General features: G+C 41.9%; 1 protein-coding gene across 13 annotated transcripts in view; it reads right to left on the bottom strand.

The window, feature by feature from the left end:
- Positions 1-14,882, bottom strand: part of NFASC (neurofascin) — a 154,618-nt gene that overhangs the window by 14,640 nt on the left and 125,096 nt on the right. For 5 of the 13 annotated variants that reach the window (XM_056558084.1, XM_056558083.1, XM_056558081.1 and 2 more), the window contains 3 exons: positions 10,710-10,907; positions 10,284-10,391; positions 2,360-2,515 (listed from right to left, as the gene is read on the bottom strand). The exons of 6 other annotated variants lie outside the window; for them this stretch is intronic. In XM_056558084.1, coding sequence (XP_056414059.1) covers positions 2,360-2,515; positions 10,284-10,391; positions 10,710-10,907 — 462 coding nt within the window. Of the gene's footprint in view, positions 1-2,359; positions 2,516-10,283; positions 10,392-10,709; positions 10,908-14,882 lie in introns of those variants that run through there. 2 more of the 13 variants (XM_056558089.1, XM_056558085.1) reach the window with 2 other exon arrangements.

Genomic DNA, 14,882 nt, shown 5'->3' on the forward strand with positions numbered 1-14,882 from the left:
TATCAAAAAGCACCCAGAAATGGATGGCAACAAAGCGCTGGAGAGTTCTGAAGTGGCCAGCAATGTGTCCAGATCTGAATCCCATTGAACACCTGTGGAGAGATCTTAAAATTGCTGTTGGGAAAAGGCGCTCTTCCAATAAGAGAGGCCTGGAGCAATTTGCAAAGGAACAGTTTTCCAACATTCCGGCTAAGAGGTGTAAGAAGCTTATTGATGGTTATAGGAAGTGACTGATTTCAGTTATTTCTTCCAAAGGGTGTGCAACAAAAAAGTTAAGGGTGCCAATAATTTTGTCCAGCCCATTTTTGGAGTTTGGTGTGACATTATCCCTTATTTGGTTTAGTTCCAATACACACAAAGGGAATAAACATGTGTATAGCAAAACATGTGTTACTGCAATCCTTTTCTGTGAGGAATACTTCATTTTCTTAAAAAATTTCAGGGGTGCAAACATTTACGGCCATGACTGTATCTCATGGGACAGAACAGTACAGAGATCTCTCCTATGATTTATGGCCTATTTATAGCCAGGACTGTATCTATACCAAGGGGGCATCCTGTACATATAGAGGAGAAAAGGTTTGTACACCAACAGAGACAGGAATTCTTTACTGTAAGAGCGGTGAGAATTTGATACTCCCTGCCAGAGAAGGTGGTCATGGTGAACTAATTTTAAGGGGCCTGGACGCATTTGCAGGTTAAGGATACTTGATTTATACAGATCGAATGTTGATCCAGGGATTTATTCTGTTTGCCATAATCAGTCAGAAAGAAATGTTTTCACCTGGTAACGGGCAATTGGCATCAGCCTCATGAGGTTTTTCTACCTTCCTCTGGATCAACACAGTAGGGAGACAGAAGGGATACAGGGTGAACTTCTTGGATGTTTGTCTTTTTTCCACCTTATGAACTATGTTACTATATAACACCAGGGTTGCATTTGGAGCATCCGTCGGAATTCGGTTTAAGTTTACAGGATTTTCATAGCATGCAGCATTTTTTTTAAAGTCAATACAATGGCCACCATGATGTAACCTAATGGACTCCATTATAAATCACACCATTGATGTCTGTCATTAGAAATGTACAACACTGCCTTCCTACTTTTTGTTATAATGAAATCCATGACGGCAGTGTGAACAGAGCCTAAGTTTTCACTATGTAGCACACTGGGGTAAGGAAAATAAGACATCTCAACTATTATGAGATATCTTACCATATTTGTCCATATGCAAACATTAGTAAAAGGGCTAATATGTAAAAACAAAAATGAAACAGTTCCAAATAATCCGTTAATATTTCTCAGCTAAATAAATACACCACATTTTCTGCTAATCTTATGAAAAATTTCTGTGTATGGCCATGGCTGCAGAAACACAATTCATAAATGCTCTTCATAAAGAAGAAAACATCTGATCTATTAGCAACATTTACAGTACTTGTGTGTAGAAAGAAGGCGCTCTAAATGTATCAGTTTTTATCTCTAAAGAATACATATAGACAGCACTTTTCAACACAATAATAATAATTGTTTCAACTCTGAACCTCTTGGCAAAAACATGGACGAGTTTAAGTATCACATCAAATAGTTATCAGAAAAAAATATAGATAAAAATTATGAAAAATAAAGGTTCATAAAGACTAGAAAAGCTAAATCAGCAAACAATAATGGGCAAAGCTCAACACTCAGTAGGCAACATTGAGCTTCTATGGTACAATTACTGTTCAGCAATTTTTCTCTTCATTACTTAGCATTTCTTGTGAAGTTGCATCCGGGTCTTTATAGTGTAACCTCGATATGTTCATTTCTAGCAAGAGATCAACTACTGTATGTATTGTAATAGCATCTCCCATATGAAGTGGACGTCACTCTTAAAGGACATCTGTACTGCATGAATTTTACATATTCCTGTGCCCGAGCTGCAAAAATAAACAAACTAAACTTTAACTCACCTTCCTACGTTGCCCAGTTGCTCCGATACCAGCCTCACAGTCCTCCACTGCGATCCTCTTGCTGCTTCCTGGGGATGGGAACGTCACAGAGCCGTCAGCGCATCACCGGCCACAGCGATGTCCTGCCTCGGCTGGTGATAGGCTGAACGCACTGTCATATAAGGAGCCGGCCATCGCTGCGGCTAGTGATACGCTGACGGCTCTGTGACGTTCCTGTCCCCAGGAAGCAGCAAGAGGATCGTGAGGCCGATACCGGAGCAACGGGGGAGCGTAGGAAGGTGAGTTAAAGTTTAGTTTGTTTATTTTTGCAGTCTGGGCACAGGAATATGTAAAATTCATGCAGTACAGACGTCCTTTAAGCAATAAAACAATGCGTCTATGTTGTCACAAAAGATAAATCCCTCACCTGAGTTGGTTTCGAAAGTCACAAATGGGCTTGTGACCGAGTGGTGCTCCTGGGAATAAACCCGTACTCGGTAGGTCATCCCAGGGACCAGGTCAGACAGTTGAATTGCTGAGGGGGGATGACCCCTAACGGGAACAGTCCTGCTCATGTTATTACCTGATAGGAAAGAGCTGAGGATGAATGTCGTCTGACTTGATAGTATGGGAAAGGGAAGCCAGAGCAGATGGTTCATGCAAATGAAGCGAACACCAATATTCGTATACGTGATGGGCATAAATAATCAGTTGTTTAATGAAAACTGTCAGCTCTAGATCATGATCAGAGCTCAAGTGTCAAAGAGGGGTGCTGAGCCATTGAATGCACACTTCCCACCCTACTGCTTTTCTTGACTGATGTAAAGGGGTCCTCTTCTAGGACTGACCCATACCATTCAATCTGTCAAGGCAGGAAAGGGTGGGGGAGGGAGGAGGCATGCAACCTGGGGCTAAGCACTGCCTCCTTGACACATAAGCTCTAAACATGATCTAGAGCTGACAGATTCCCTTTAATCTTTCCCTATAGCATTACACACACTGTATAAAAAAAAACATGCAATGTTGATATAAATCAACCACAACATATGGCAATGCCAATACCCTTGTTCCACTCTCAAGACTTTACTTTTGCATTCTACTTTCTTTCAGTTGAACCAAGTCTTTATGCCCTTCCTTCACCTTATCCATATACATTAAAGCACTCCAGCAATTTATTGTGAATAGTTTTTTTTATTTCCGTTTTTTCCTCCTTGTCTTTAACCCAAGGACGCACCCACTCATGGCCTTCAGGAAAAAGGGTAATTTTTTTTTATTTTTTAAACCTGACCTGTTTCACTTTATGTGGTAATAACTTTGTAAAGGTTATGTTGACATTTGTTTTATGATATTAGAGAGCTTAGGAGTTTAGAAGCAAATTTTTATGAAAAATTCCAAAATATCAGGTGGATTTGAAAGGGAGTGTAAGCCAGAAACCCCCATAAATTACCTAATTTAAAAAAAACTGCACCCCTTAACCCCTTAAGGACCCAGGACGTACTAGAACGTCCTGGCACCCTGGGCTTTAAGGACCCAGGACGTACTAGTACGTCCTGGTGTTTCTCCGGTCTCTGCCGCGCCCTGGGCAGAGATCGGAAGCGGATGCCTGCTGAAATGCTTCAGCAGGCATCCAGGGCAAACGCCGAGGGGGGCCATGTAGGCCCCCCATGTCGGCGATCGCCGCAAATCGCAAGGGAAATCGCCCTTGCGATCTGCGGCGATACCGGGCTGATCGGGTCTCTGGGACCCGACCGCCCGGTAATTTCGCATGATCCCGGCTGTCACAGACAGCCAGGACCATGCTAACGTATAGGAGCGAGGTGGCAAGCCTGCCACCTCCTCCTATACCCTGCGATCTGTCGGTTAGTTAACCGACCAATCGCAGGAGGGGGGGCGGTTACTTCCTCCCGTCCTGCCCGGCCCCTTGAAGTCCGGAGAGGACGGGAGGAAGACCGGAGGACGCGGCGGGGGACGGGGGAGTGCTGGGGACCAGCCCCGGTACTTACCTCGTCCCTGAAGACCCGGATCCCGGCGATGAAGACGGCGGCGGCGGCGACAGGTGAGTAGATCTTCAGCCGCGGTCGGGCCCTTTACAGCAATGCACGTCGCCGTAAAGCGACATGCATTGCTGTAATGGGACCCTGTAAACTACAACTCCCAGCATGCCCAGACAGCCCTTGGCGTCTGGGCATGCTGGGAGTTGCAGTTTTGCAACATCTGGAGGTCCACAGTTTGGAGACCACTGTGCCCTTCCAGATGTTGCAAAACTACACATCCTCAGCATGCCCTTACTGTCCAGGCATGCTGGGAGTTGTAGTTCTGTAACATCTGGCCCTTCAGATGTTGCAGAACTACAACTCCCAGCATGCCTGGACAGTTTTGGCATACTGGGAGTTGTAGTTTTGCAACATCTGGAGGGCTGCAGCTTGGACCCCACTACACAGTGGTCCCCAAACTGTTCTCCTCCAGCTCTTACGTAACCACTACTCCCAATATGCCCTTCGGCTGCCTGGGCATGCTGGGAGTTGTGGTTTTGCAACAACTGGAGGCACACTGGTTGGGAAACATTGTCTGTTTCCTAACTCAGTGTTTCCCAACCCGTGTGCCTCCAGCTGTTGCAAAACTATAACTGCCAGCATGCACTGATAGACTGTGCATGCTGGGAGTTGTAGTTTTGCACCAGCTGGAGGTCCCCCCCCCCCCCCTGTGAATGTACAGGGTACATTCACATGGGCAGGGGGCTTACAGTGAGTATCAGGCTGCAAGTTTGCGATGCAGCAAATTTTGCGCGGCAGCTCAAACTCGTAGCGGGAAACTCGCTGTAATCCCCCGCCCGTGTGACTGTACCCTAAAAACACTACACTACACTAACACAAAATAAAATAAAAAGTAAAAAACACTACATAAACACATACCCCTACACAGCCCCCCTCCCCTCCCCAATAAAAATGAAAATGTCTGGTACGCCACTGTTTCCAAAATGGAGCCTCCAGCTGTTGCAAAACAACAACTCCCAGTATTGCCGGACAGCCGTTTATTGTCCAGGCATGCTGGGAGTTTTGCAACAGCTGGAGGCACCCTGTTTGGGAATCACTGGCGTAGAATACCCCTATGTCCACCCCAATGCAAATCCCTAATTCAGGCCTCAAATGCACATGGCGCTCTCACTTCGGAGCCCTGTCGTATTTCAAGGCAACAGTTTAGGGTCACATATGGGGTATCTCCGTACTCGGCAGAAATTGCCTAACAAATTTTGGGGGCTTTTTCTCCTTTCACCCCTTATGAAAAGGGGAAGTTGGGGTCTACACCAGCATGTTGGTGTAAAAAAAAAAAAATTTTTACACTAACATGCTGGTGTTGCCCCATACTTTTCATTTTGACAAGAGGTAAAGGGGAAAAAAGCCCCCCAAAATTTGTAATGCAATTTCTCCCGACTACAGAGATACCCCATATGTGGGCGTAAAGTGCTCTGGGGGCGCACAACAAGGCCCAGAAGGGAGAGTGCGCCATGTACATTTGAGGTGATTTGCACAGGGGTGGCTGATTGTTACAGCGGTTTTGACAAATGCAAAAAAGAAAAAAAAACACATGTGACCCATTTCGGAAACTACACCCCTCACGGAATGTAATGAGGGGTGCAGTGAGAATTTACACCCCACAGGTGTCTGACGGATCTTTGGAACAATGGGCTGTGCAAATAAAATATTTTGTACAGCCCACTGTTCCAAAGATCTGACAGACACCAGTGGGGGGTAAATGCTCACTGTACCCCTTGTTACGTTCCTCAAGGGGTCTAGTTTCCAAAATGGTATGGCATGTGGGTATTTTTTTGCTGTCCTGGCACCATAGGGGCTTCCTAAATGCGACATGCCCCCGAGCAAAATTTGCTCTCAAAAAGCCAAATATGACTCCTTCTCTTCTGAGCATTGTAGTTCGCCCGTAGTGCACTTCATGCCAACTTATGGGGTACCTCTATACTCAGAAGAGATGGGGTTACAAATTTTGGGGGGTATTTTCTGCTATTAACCCTTGCAAAAATGTGAAATTTGGGGGGAAACACACATTTTAGTGAAATTTTTTTATTTTTTTTTTACATATGCAAAAGTCGTGAAACACCTGTGGGGTATTAAGGCTCACTTAATTCCTTGTTACGTTCCTCATGGGGTCTAGTTTCCAAAATGGTATGCCATGTGTTTTTTTTTTGCTGTTCTGGCACCATAGGGGCTTCCTAAATGCAACATGCCCCCCAAAAACCATTTCTGAAAAACGTACTCTCCAAAATCCCCTTGTCGCTCCTTCGCTTCTGAGCCCTCTACTGCGCCCGCCGAACACTTTACATAGACATATGAGGTATCTGCTTACTCGAGAGAAATTGGGCTACAAATATAAGTATACATTTTCTCCTTTTACCCCTTGTAAAAATTCTAAAATTGGTTCTACAAGAAAATGCAAGTGTAAAAAATGAAGATTGTGAATTTTATCCTTCACTTTGCTGCTATTCCTGTGAAACACCTAAAGGGTTAAAACGCTGACTGAATGTCATTTTGAATACTTTGGGGGGTGCGGTTTTTATAATGGGGTCATTTGTGGGGTATTTCTAATATGAAGACCCTTCAAATCCACTTCAAACCTGAACTGGTCCCTGAAAAATCGTGAGTTTGAAAATTTTGTGAAAAATTGGAAAATTGCTGCTGAACTTTGAAGCCCTCTGGTGTCTTCCAAAAGTAAAAACACGTCAATTTTATGATGCAAACATAAAGTAGACATATTGTATATGTGAATAAAATAAAATAAATATTTGGAATATCCATTTTCCTTACAAGCAGAGAGCTTCAAAGTTAGAAAAATGCTAAATTTTCAAATTTTTCATCAAATTTTGGGATTTTTCACCAAGAAAGGATGCAAGTTACCACAAAATTTTACCACTATGTTAAAGTAGAATATGTCACGAAAAAACAATCTCGGAATCAGATTGATAAGTAAAAGCATTCCAGAGTTATTAATGTTTAAAGTGACAGTGGTCAGATGTTCAAAAAATGGCCGGGTCCTAAGGTGTAAAATGGCTGGGTCCTTAAGGGGTTAAAGAATTCAAAACAGGATTTAGGAATGTTGTTAACTCTTTATATGGTATACATGAATTAAAGCAAAGTAGAGGTGAAATTTAAATACATATATATATATATATATATATATATATATATTTATATATGTAACCAATCTAATCCATTTGAATTACTGTGGTTGGGGGCTGTGTTTAGGGGTGGTGACAAACCAATTCAATATTTATTACCCCGATTCTGCAGTTTTTAGAAGTATCCCATGTGTGCTGCTTGACTCACATGCAAGTCTCAGAAATAAAAGAGCACTACATAAATGTTGGGGTCTTCTTATTTGAGGGTTTTTCTAGGCACCTTATTGGTTTTGAAAAGGAGCAGAGGTAGCAGATCACCCAACCCCATAAGACCACATTTTGGAAACTACACACCTTAAGGCACTCATCTTGAAGTGTAGTGTGCATTTAGCCCTACATATCTTGTATAAATGTATTTGAATCAGTCCAAAAAATACTGCTGCTTCATTCACAAAAGAGCACTCAGGACCTTAATTTGTGTGATAAGTCGGGGTCACAGTAGTTAAAAAAAAAATGCGTCGGCTGAAATGACAAGAAAACACAATTGTGCAATTTTGTGGGAGTTTTTGAAATTCACTAGTAATTTTCCTCAGCATAATTTTCCTTACAAGCGAAGTAGATGTAAAAATAAATAGGTTATAGAGGCCAATGTTTTTGAGTAGTAATCTATAGTTTTTATTGCTACTATTTTAAGGGAATACAGGACTTTCTGAATACATTTTAATCTGTGTGTTTTTTTTATGTGAGGTAAGCAGAAAACTGTAACTCTGATATTTTGTATTTTCTTTTGTTTATTATATTCACTGTGCAGAGTAATGTGACATTTAAATGCTTGGACATTTCCTTAGACAAAAAAATTACCAGTAGGCATTTGTAAATTTTTTGGGGGAGTTAAGACTTAGTATTTTTATTATGTATTTTTTTTCAAATTTTTAAACAATTTCTACATTTTTTTGACACAATTTTTAGTCCCCAATGGGAACTTTAATATGCAGTTGCTAATCTCTTTAACATCTTGCCTATGGCAAGGTGAATTAGGAGCAAAAGTATGGCAGGCGAGAAGGCCTTCAAAAGGCTCCAAGCTGCCATCACAACAACTGCATTGCAGCGGGCCCATTTAAAGGCCAGAAGGGACCACCACATGTATTGTAACAGCCTTTATGGTGCAGTTGCTATTGACCATGGCATCTAGGGAGTTAAATGGCTTTGATTGCAGTTATCTTAGCTTACATCGGCTTGTAGATAGCAGCCACCATGTATGCAGCACGTTCCATACACTCTGAACTGATATTCAACATAAATGGTTGAATTGGGAAATGGTTAAAGAATATTGCAAAGGCTCTTGAGTACTCTTTGTGTATATCTGTCATTATTGATGCATCACATAACTGTCATCCATAATTTTGTCTCCTTTTTTTTCTCTCATTTGGTTCCCCTTAAGCAGTCACATACCGTATATAGCCCTGCATCTAATTATGGCAGAGGTAGTGGAGTCTCATTACAGAGCACTAACTATACTAAGTCCTATCTAATGGCTGCAAATACTAGAGTGGAGTGAACAGGGAAAAAATTATAAATTACAATCAGGAAGCAGGGGAAAGCAGTGTGAACTTCATCCTATAAGATAGAATGGACTTAGCCTATAGTAGATCAAAAAGGAGTTTTATAACTTATCAGATGGACTGTATGGACTCAATTACAGTATTGCTACACTGGTCCCTTTGGTGGGGCAGCAATGACATATTTAGTAGCACTAAAGGGGGAGCATTCTAAGGAACAAGGAGGGCAAGACTTGGTTGGAGAGCAGGGGTCGGACAGATGTTCAGACTGATCTTCTGTTTATAAAGGGGAACACAACTAATGGTTGAATGACAAAGGTGCCCATATTGAAAGGGTTCAATATGTATGGCTGCAACTGAGCCGGTCACCGGAATGGAACAAACTGTTCTGTACGAATACTGCTGGTAAATTAGTATTTTACATTCCAAAAAATTACTGGAGTGCACAACATGTTCCATGGATTTTCCATTCACCTTAATATTTTCTACTTTATCTATTAAAACTGCTGAAAGTCTATATTATTATATCACTATATATGCAAGAAAGAAATGCAGAAAATGTTGGTCTAGGCTGCAGACAAAAGCTCAAAGTATCAACCCTCAAATTAATGTATATAATCTATTAATAATCTACATATAAAATAATTCCTTCATCTCTATTTGCTGCTAAGAGCTAAGAGCAAACTCTACCTTTCCTAGAGCTGATGGTGGCTTCCAAGCTTATAAATTTGTAGTTTTATTTTTTTAGCCAAGTGTCAAGGAGGTGGGGCTGAGCTGTTTCTTGACACTCCTGGCACATTTCCTCGCTTGTCCTCACCTCCCAGTCCAAATAGAGCTGACAACACAATGCACTATGTATAGGACTTTTTACTAGTTCTTGTGCAGTGTGTAGAAGAGTAACCCGAAAACCACTAAACCTCTCTGCTAGAATTTCCATTCTAATCACTAATCTAATACTCTCATTTTCATAGTTCAACAAATGTCAATCTGGATGGCACCTAGCACACAACATTTTAGAAGGACCCAATCTTATGACTACTGAAAAAGAGACAAAGCATATGTAATTCACAGCATGCTGACCAAATGTGTAATATATGAGGTGACAAGGTCTTCATTCAGAAAAGAAATGATAGAAATGCAGTGCCTCTATGCATGGCCAATTTCTGTACACACCGAGCCACCTCATATATATGGTCATGTTTAACAAAACGGCATACATAGACATATGTGAGACTTTCATACTGAGACTTAATGTCTGAATACTATATTTAGAAAGCCAATAAGAAAGTCAAGTCCAAGTTTTGTCAAGGATTACCGCAAATTTCCATAAGAGTTCCCATAAATGTCTATGTAAATACATGATAGCGTTTTTTATCATTTTTTTATTATACAAGCTAAATAAATGCAATGCAGACACTCCAGGAGTGGTGGTGCAATACATTCTAAGGTGCACTGAGTGAGCTCTACTTAACTACCAGTATATTCTAAGATGGTGCATGTATTATTCAGAAATATATTCTGCATATTTATATGTCCATTGACAACCAACTCCTGAAATGCCATTGTATATTATGTCTGTGCATGGCGCAGCCTTTGGTGGTTGTGGGTGGTGCCTAGTAGGTCCATTCCAGCTACACACACTCCACATGCAAAATGATGCTTACTGTCAATATACTCAACCATAACCTCAGTGCCCATCTGTACATTATATACCCAGGTGATGTTTGCCCAGTGGCTGTTGGGGGAAATTTTGACGTCCCAGTGTTCAGGTGCTGTTGGGGAGGTGATGTACAACAAGTTAGATTAAACAGCATGCTATACAGAAAATCATCTTATATGACTGATTATCTTTTATTCAATATATATTGAAGCAATATACTGGAACCTGCTATTCTTTTACAAATAGTAGTGTATGAACTTATAGCCATTATACACTAATTGACCAAAAGAATAATGCACCAAGGAGGAGTTGTCGGAATCGATTGAAACTTTATATGTGTAAATACAATAATAATATAAGTACGGTATGTAAGTTCTCTTGCTGCCTTATATATGTAACAATTACATTGGTACCTTCTGAAGTGCAGTACCTATTTCAAGGATGCTAGCCACAGTTGTTGGAGAGCTCTCAGTACCAGTAGTAGTAAGAACAGTTGTAGTAGTAGTAGTAGTGGGTCTGGCCGTGATAGTTGTGCTGAGGACAGTAGTGGTAGCACTGGAAGTGGTTGGGGGAACAGTTGGGATTTCTGTAGGAGCATCTGTAACAGGTGCTGGAGACGTGGGAGCAACTGAGAACAAGGTGAAAAGTAGACTGAAAAAAGAGCAGAGAAATGCATGTCTTCCAGAATTTAACAGCTTCAGAAATCTTGATATATGGATTTTGCCCTTCTCATAAACACTTGCGGGACACACACCACTACTACCATGGATTTACTTTACTATGTTGTTCGAGAGAGGTCTAAATGAGGGCAAAGATGTGGCACTTTTTCCTAAGAGCTCAACCTTATTTTCAGATATATACAAAACCCAAACTAAGGGACTAGTTTTCTAGTATTCTACTGCCCGTCTCCTGTAAAAGACTTCCGAGAGGAATAATTGTGACCTTGAAAATATAAAAGCTAATATCATTGCTGAGTAAACAAATTACACTTAGTAGTCAAGTGCTGAAGTTAGTTGGGTTGGAAAATACTGGAACTATTATATTAAAGAAGTAGTCCATTATCAAAAAACATATCCCCTATCCTCAGGATAGGGGATACGTGTCAGATCGTGGGGGGGGGGGGGGGGTCTGACTGCTGGGACCCTCCACTATCTCCAGCCTAACGCTTCGGCTCTATACAGAAATGAAGGGTGTCGACCTGAACACACAGCTGTGCCCGACAGGCCCCCTCTGTGAATCTCTATGGGAAGGAAAGCCAGAGATACCCAAACGCTGTACCTTCGGCTCTCCAACAGAGATGCAGTGAGGGAGTGTGTCAGCCACAGCTTTGGGGATAAGTTTTTGACACTGTATAACTCATTTAACTCAACTTTCGTTTCTATTAAAGAGAAATCCAAAGATAGAAAAGATGACTGTTAAGAAGAATTTGACATTATTCTTATTACCCCAAAGTGAGCGACACACTTTGTGATTTTACAGTTTTGTGTCAATCGTGTGTAACAGAGATCTTCTAAAATGAACACATGTCCCATTTAAATAATATGTTGAAATGGTTTGCCAACAAGTTGTGAATAACTTCCAGTGTACAAACTTTGTTTAACAGACTAGTAGCTGCGTATAAATGTAGCAGATTGTTAAGGCTGGGTTCACATATGTCCGGGGTACAGCCTAAACTCACCAGAACTGATGCCACAACTGATAACAAAAGTGCATTAGCTGTCTAGGATTCAATATTTATTAATCGTCTGATACCCATATAGCATGTTTCACCACCTGGCGTCCAACTTGAGATGCTGGATGAAAGTGAACTGTCCTATTCAAATAAATGGCATCAGTTCTACTATCAGTGTGCCTCTGCTTTTTTTTACAGTGCCTCAGGGAAACGCCGCCGGACAACGCCCATATGTGAAGGGGGCCTAACATGCTTTCACATGTGCTGTTTTGATGGCATTTTATACAATTTCAAACCAATGCCAGAGTTTTTTGTAATGGAGTAGAAATACAGTATGTAAAAAAGGTTTTTCTTCTCCATCCAAAATGAATCGAGAGAATCACTTTGTAGAAACCAATCAGATCACTTATTTTTTAACCTAAACAAAAATGATCTGGCTGTGAACTGTTTGGTTTGCATAATTTTTTATGCTTAATGTCTTTCATTTATCTGTTTCCATTTTATCAAACGCCTTAGTTATGTCAGATACTGTGTATCAGACTCTCCAACGACACAATGCAAAGATCTAACATTACAAAAAAAGACTTATTTAAGGATGAAAAACCAAAACAGTCATACGCCGGCCCTTCTAAGACAAAATTCAACAAAGCTGTTACTTCAGATAGAGATGCACTTGAAAACATTACATACAATTTGTATAATGCAACACTGAAGACATGGCTCATACTTCAATGGTAAGCAAGCAGAAGGAATATGCATGTATATGCAGATATAATATTTTATCACAGCCAAGCCGTCTGACCATGAGAAAGAAGCTGTCCAGCTGCTCTACGAACAATACACAGCATGGGAGATCACAGCAACTGATGAACCCGGCATGCACATGGCGATGTATAAGCACAATTCACAGACAATGCACTGTACCAATAAAGAGCTTCGCTTTTTCACAGTGTTCCATTCACAGATAATGCACTGCAGTGACAAAATGCATTGCTTTTACAGTACCGCGTATCTATGTGAATTATAGCTGTCACGTATTTATAATAAATGTAATTTATGGTAGTTTAGAGGGTTTTCCTTGCCTAAAAAGGGAGAAAAGGGTCTTGTTCTCATCTTTTAAATCTCCAGCCACTTTAGTGCTTCTTACCTACTGGTCTTCTGTTCAGCCTGTTCACCATCTTGAAGTGATGTTGTGTAATAATACCGGCATGTGACACTTTCAGCCCGGCCATAGCAGTCATGTCAGTATGTACAGCATGTGACAGCTGTAGTCACATACTGATACATCATGCCATCATGTCCACATGGTAAAAACAGACCACTGGATCAATGCAATGGAGAAGGAATTTAAAAGAAGGATATGTGCTTTTTACCTTATATTGCTATACTATTACCGTATATACTCGAGTATAAACCGAGTTTTTCAGCATGATTTTTCGTGCTGAAAACGCCCCCCTTGGCTTATACTCGAGTGAACTCTCCGCCTGTCAATCCCTTCATCAGTGGTCTTCAACCTGCGGACCTCCAGATGTTGCAAAACTACGACTCCCAACATGCCCGGACAGCCATCGGCTGTCCGGGCATGCTGGGAGTTGTAGTTTTGAAACATCTGGAGGTCCGCAGGTTGAAGACCACTGCGCGGGCCTTCGTCATCATCCAGACACCCCCCTTTTAGTTTTCTACTCACCTCCCCTCGGTGGGAAGGAAGGGTGAGCTGGTCCGGGCCATCTATGCTGCAGGGACCGTCCAGTGGGGAGGGTTAGTCATTCCGGGCTGTACATTTTCACCAGGAGGCCCTCTTCTCCGCTCGCTCCGGGCCGGCCCCGGACTAGTGACATTGCCTTGACGATGACGCACAGGAACTTTCATGCGCATGAACGTTCCTGTGTGTCGTCGTCAAGGCAACGTCACTAGTCCGGGGCCGGCCCAGAGCGAGCGGAGAAGAGGGCCTCCCGGTGAAAATGTACAGCCCGGAACGACAAACCCTCCCCACCGGACGGTCCCTGCAGCATAGATGGCCCGGACCAGCTCACCCTTCCTTCCCACCGAGGGGAGGTGAGTAGAAAACTAAAGGGGTTTGGTTGATGACGAATGGCCGATGGCTGTCCGGGCATGCTGGGAGTTGAAGTTTTGCAACATCTGGAGGTCCGCAGGCTGAAGACCACTGAGGGGATTGACAGGCGGTGACGATGAAGGGGGGGGGATGATGACAGGGTGATGATGAAGGGGGGGAGATGATGATGGGGGTGAAAATGACAGGGTGATGATGACGGGGGTGTTAATGACGGGGGGTGTTAATGACGGGGGTCTGGATGATGATGAGGGTGTTAATGACGGGGGTCTGGATGATGACATGGGGAGAGGATGTATTTCCCACCCTAGGCTTATAGTCGAGTCAATAACTTTTCCTGGGTTTTTGTGGTGAAATTAGGGGCCTTGGCTTATATTCGGGTCGGCTTATACTCGAGTATATGCGGTATTTTTTATTTATTTATTTTTTTTTTTTTTTTAAGCCCCCAAAAAAACTCTGCATTGAAGCGAGAAACAGTCATGCAGTGTGGATTACAGGCAACTGAGCACAACTAGCTCCTGAATAGCCATGCACACAACTCTCAGTATGCATTGCATTTGCAAATTTACCATTCTTGGCTGTCATACTTGCATGCAGTACAGGTCTGTTTCTGTCAATATTTTAAATAAATGTGTCCGGTGTATATATGACTAAAAGTCAGTAAAAATTACTGGTTTAAAGCATAAAGACTCAACATTTTCTATTTACGGTACATTTTCCCTGTTTATATATTTCTAAACAATAGGCTCCATTATAGGGGAGGAGGGAGGCATCATCCTTGTTGTGTCAAACCAATGGCTAAGTATCTTTCCAACCTTGCAATCTAACTAGGGTGTACTCTTTTATGACTCTAAATACAT

The sequence above is a fragment of the Hyla sarda genome, chromosome 2, assembly GCF_029499605.1.
Source record: "Hyla sarda isolate aHylSar1 chromosome 2, aHylSar1.hap1, whole genome shotgun sequence".
Taxonomy (NCBI): domain Eukaryota; kingdom Metazoa; phylum Chordata; class Amphibia; order Anura; family Hylidae; genus Hyla; species Hyla sarda.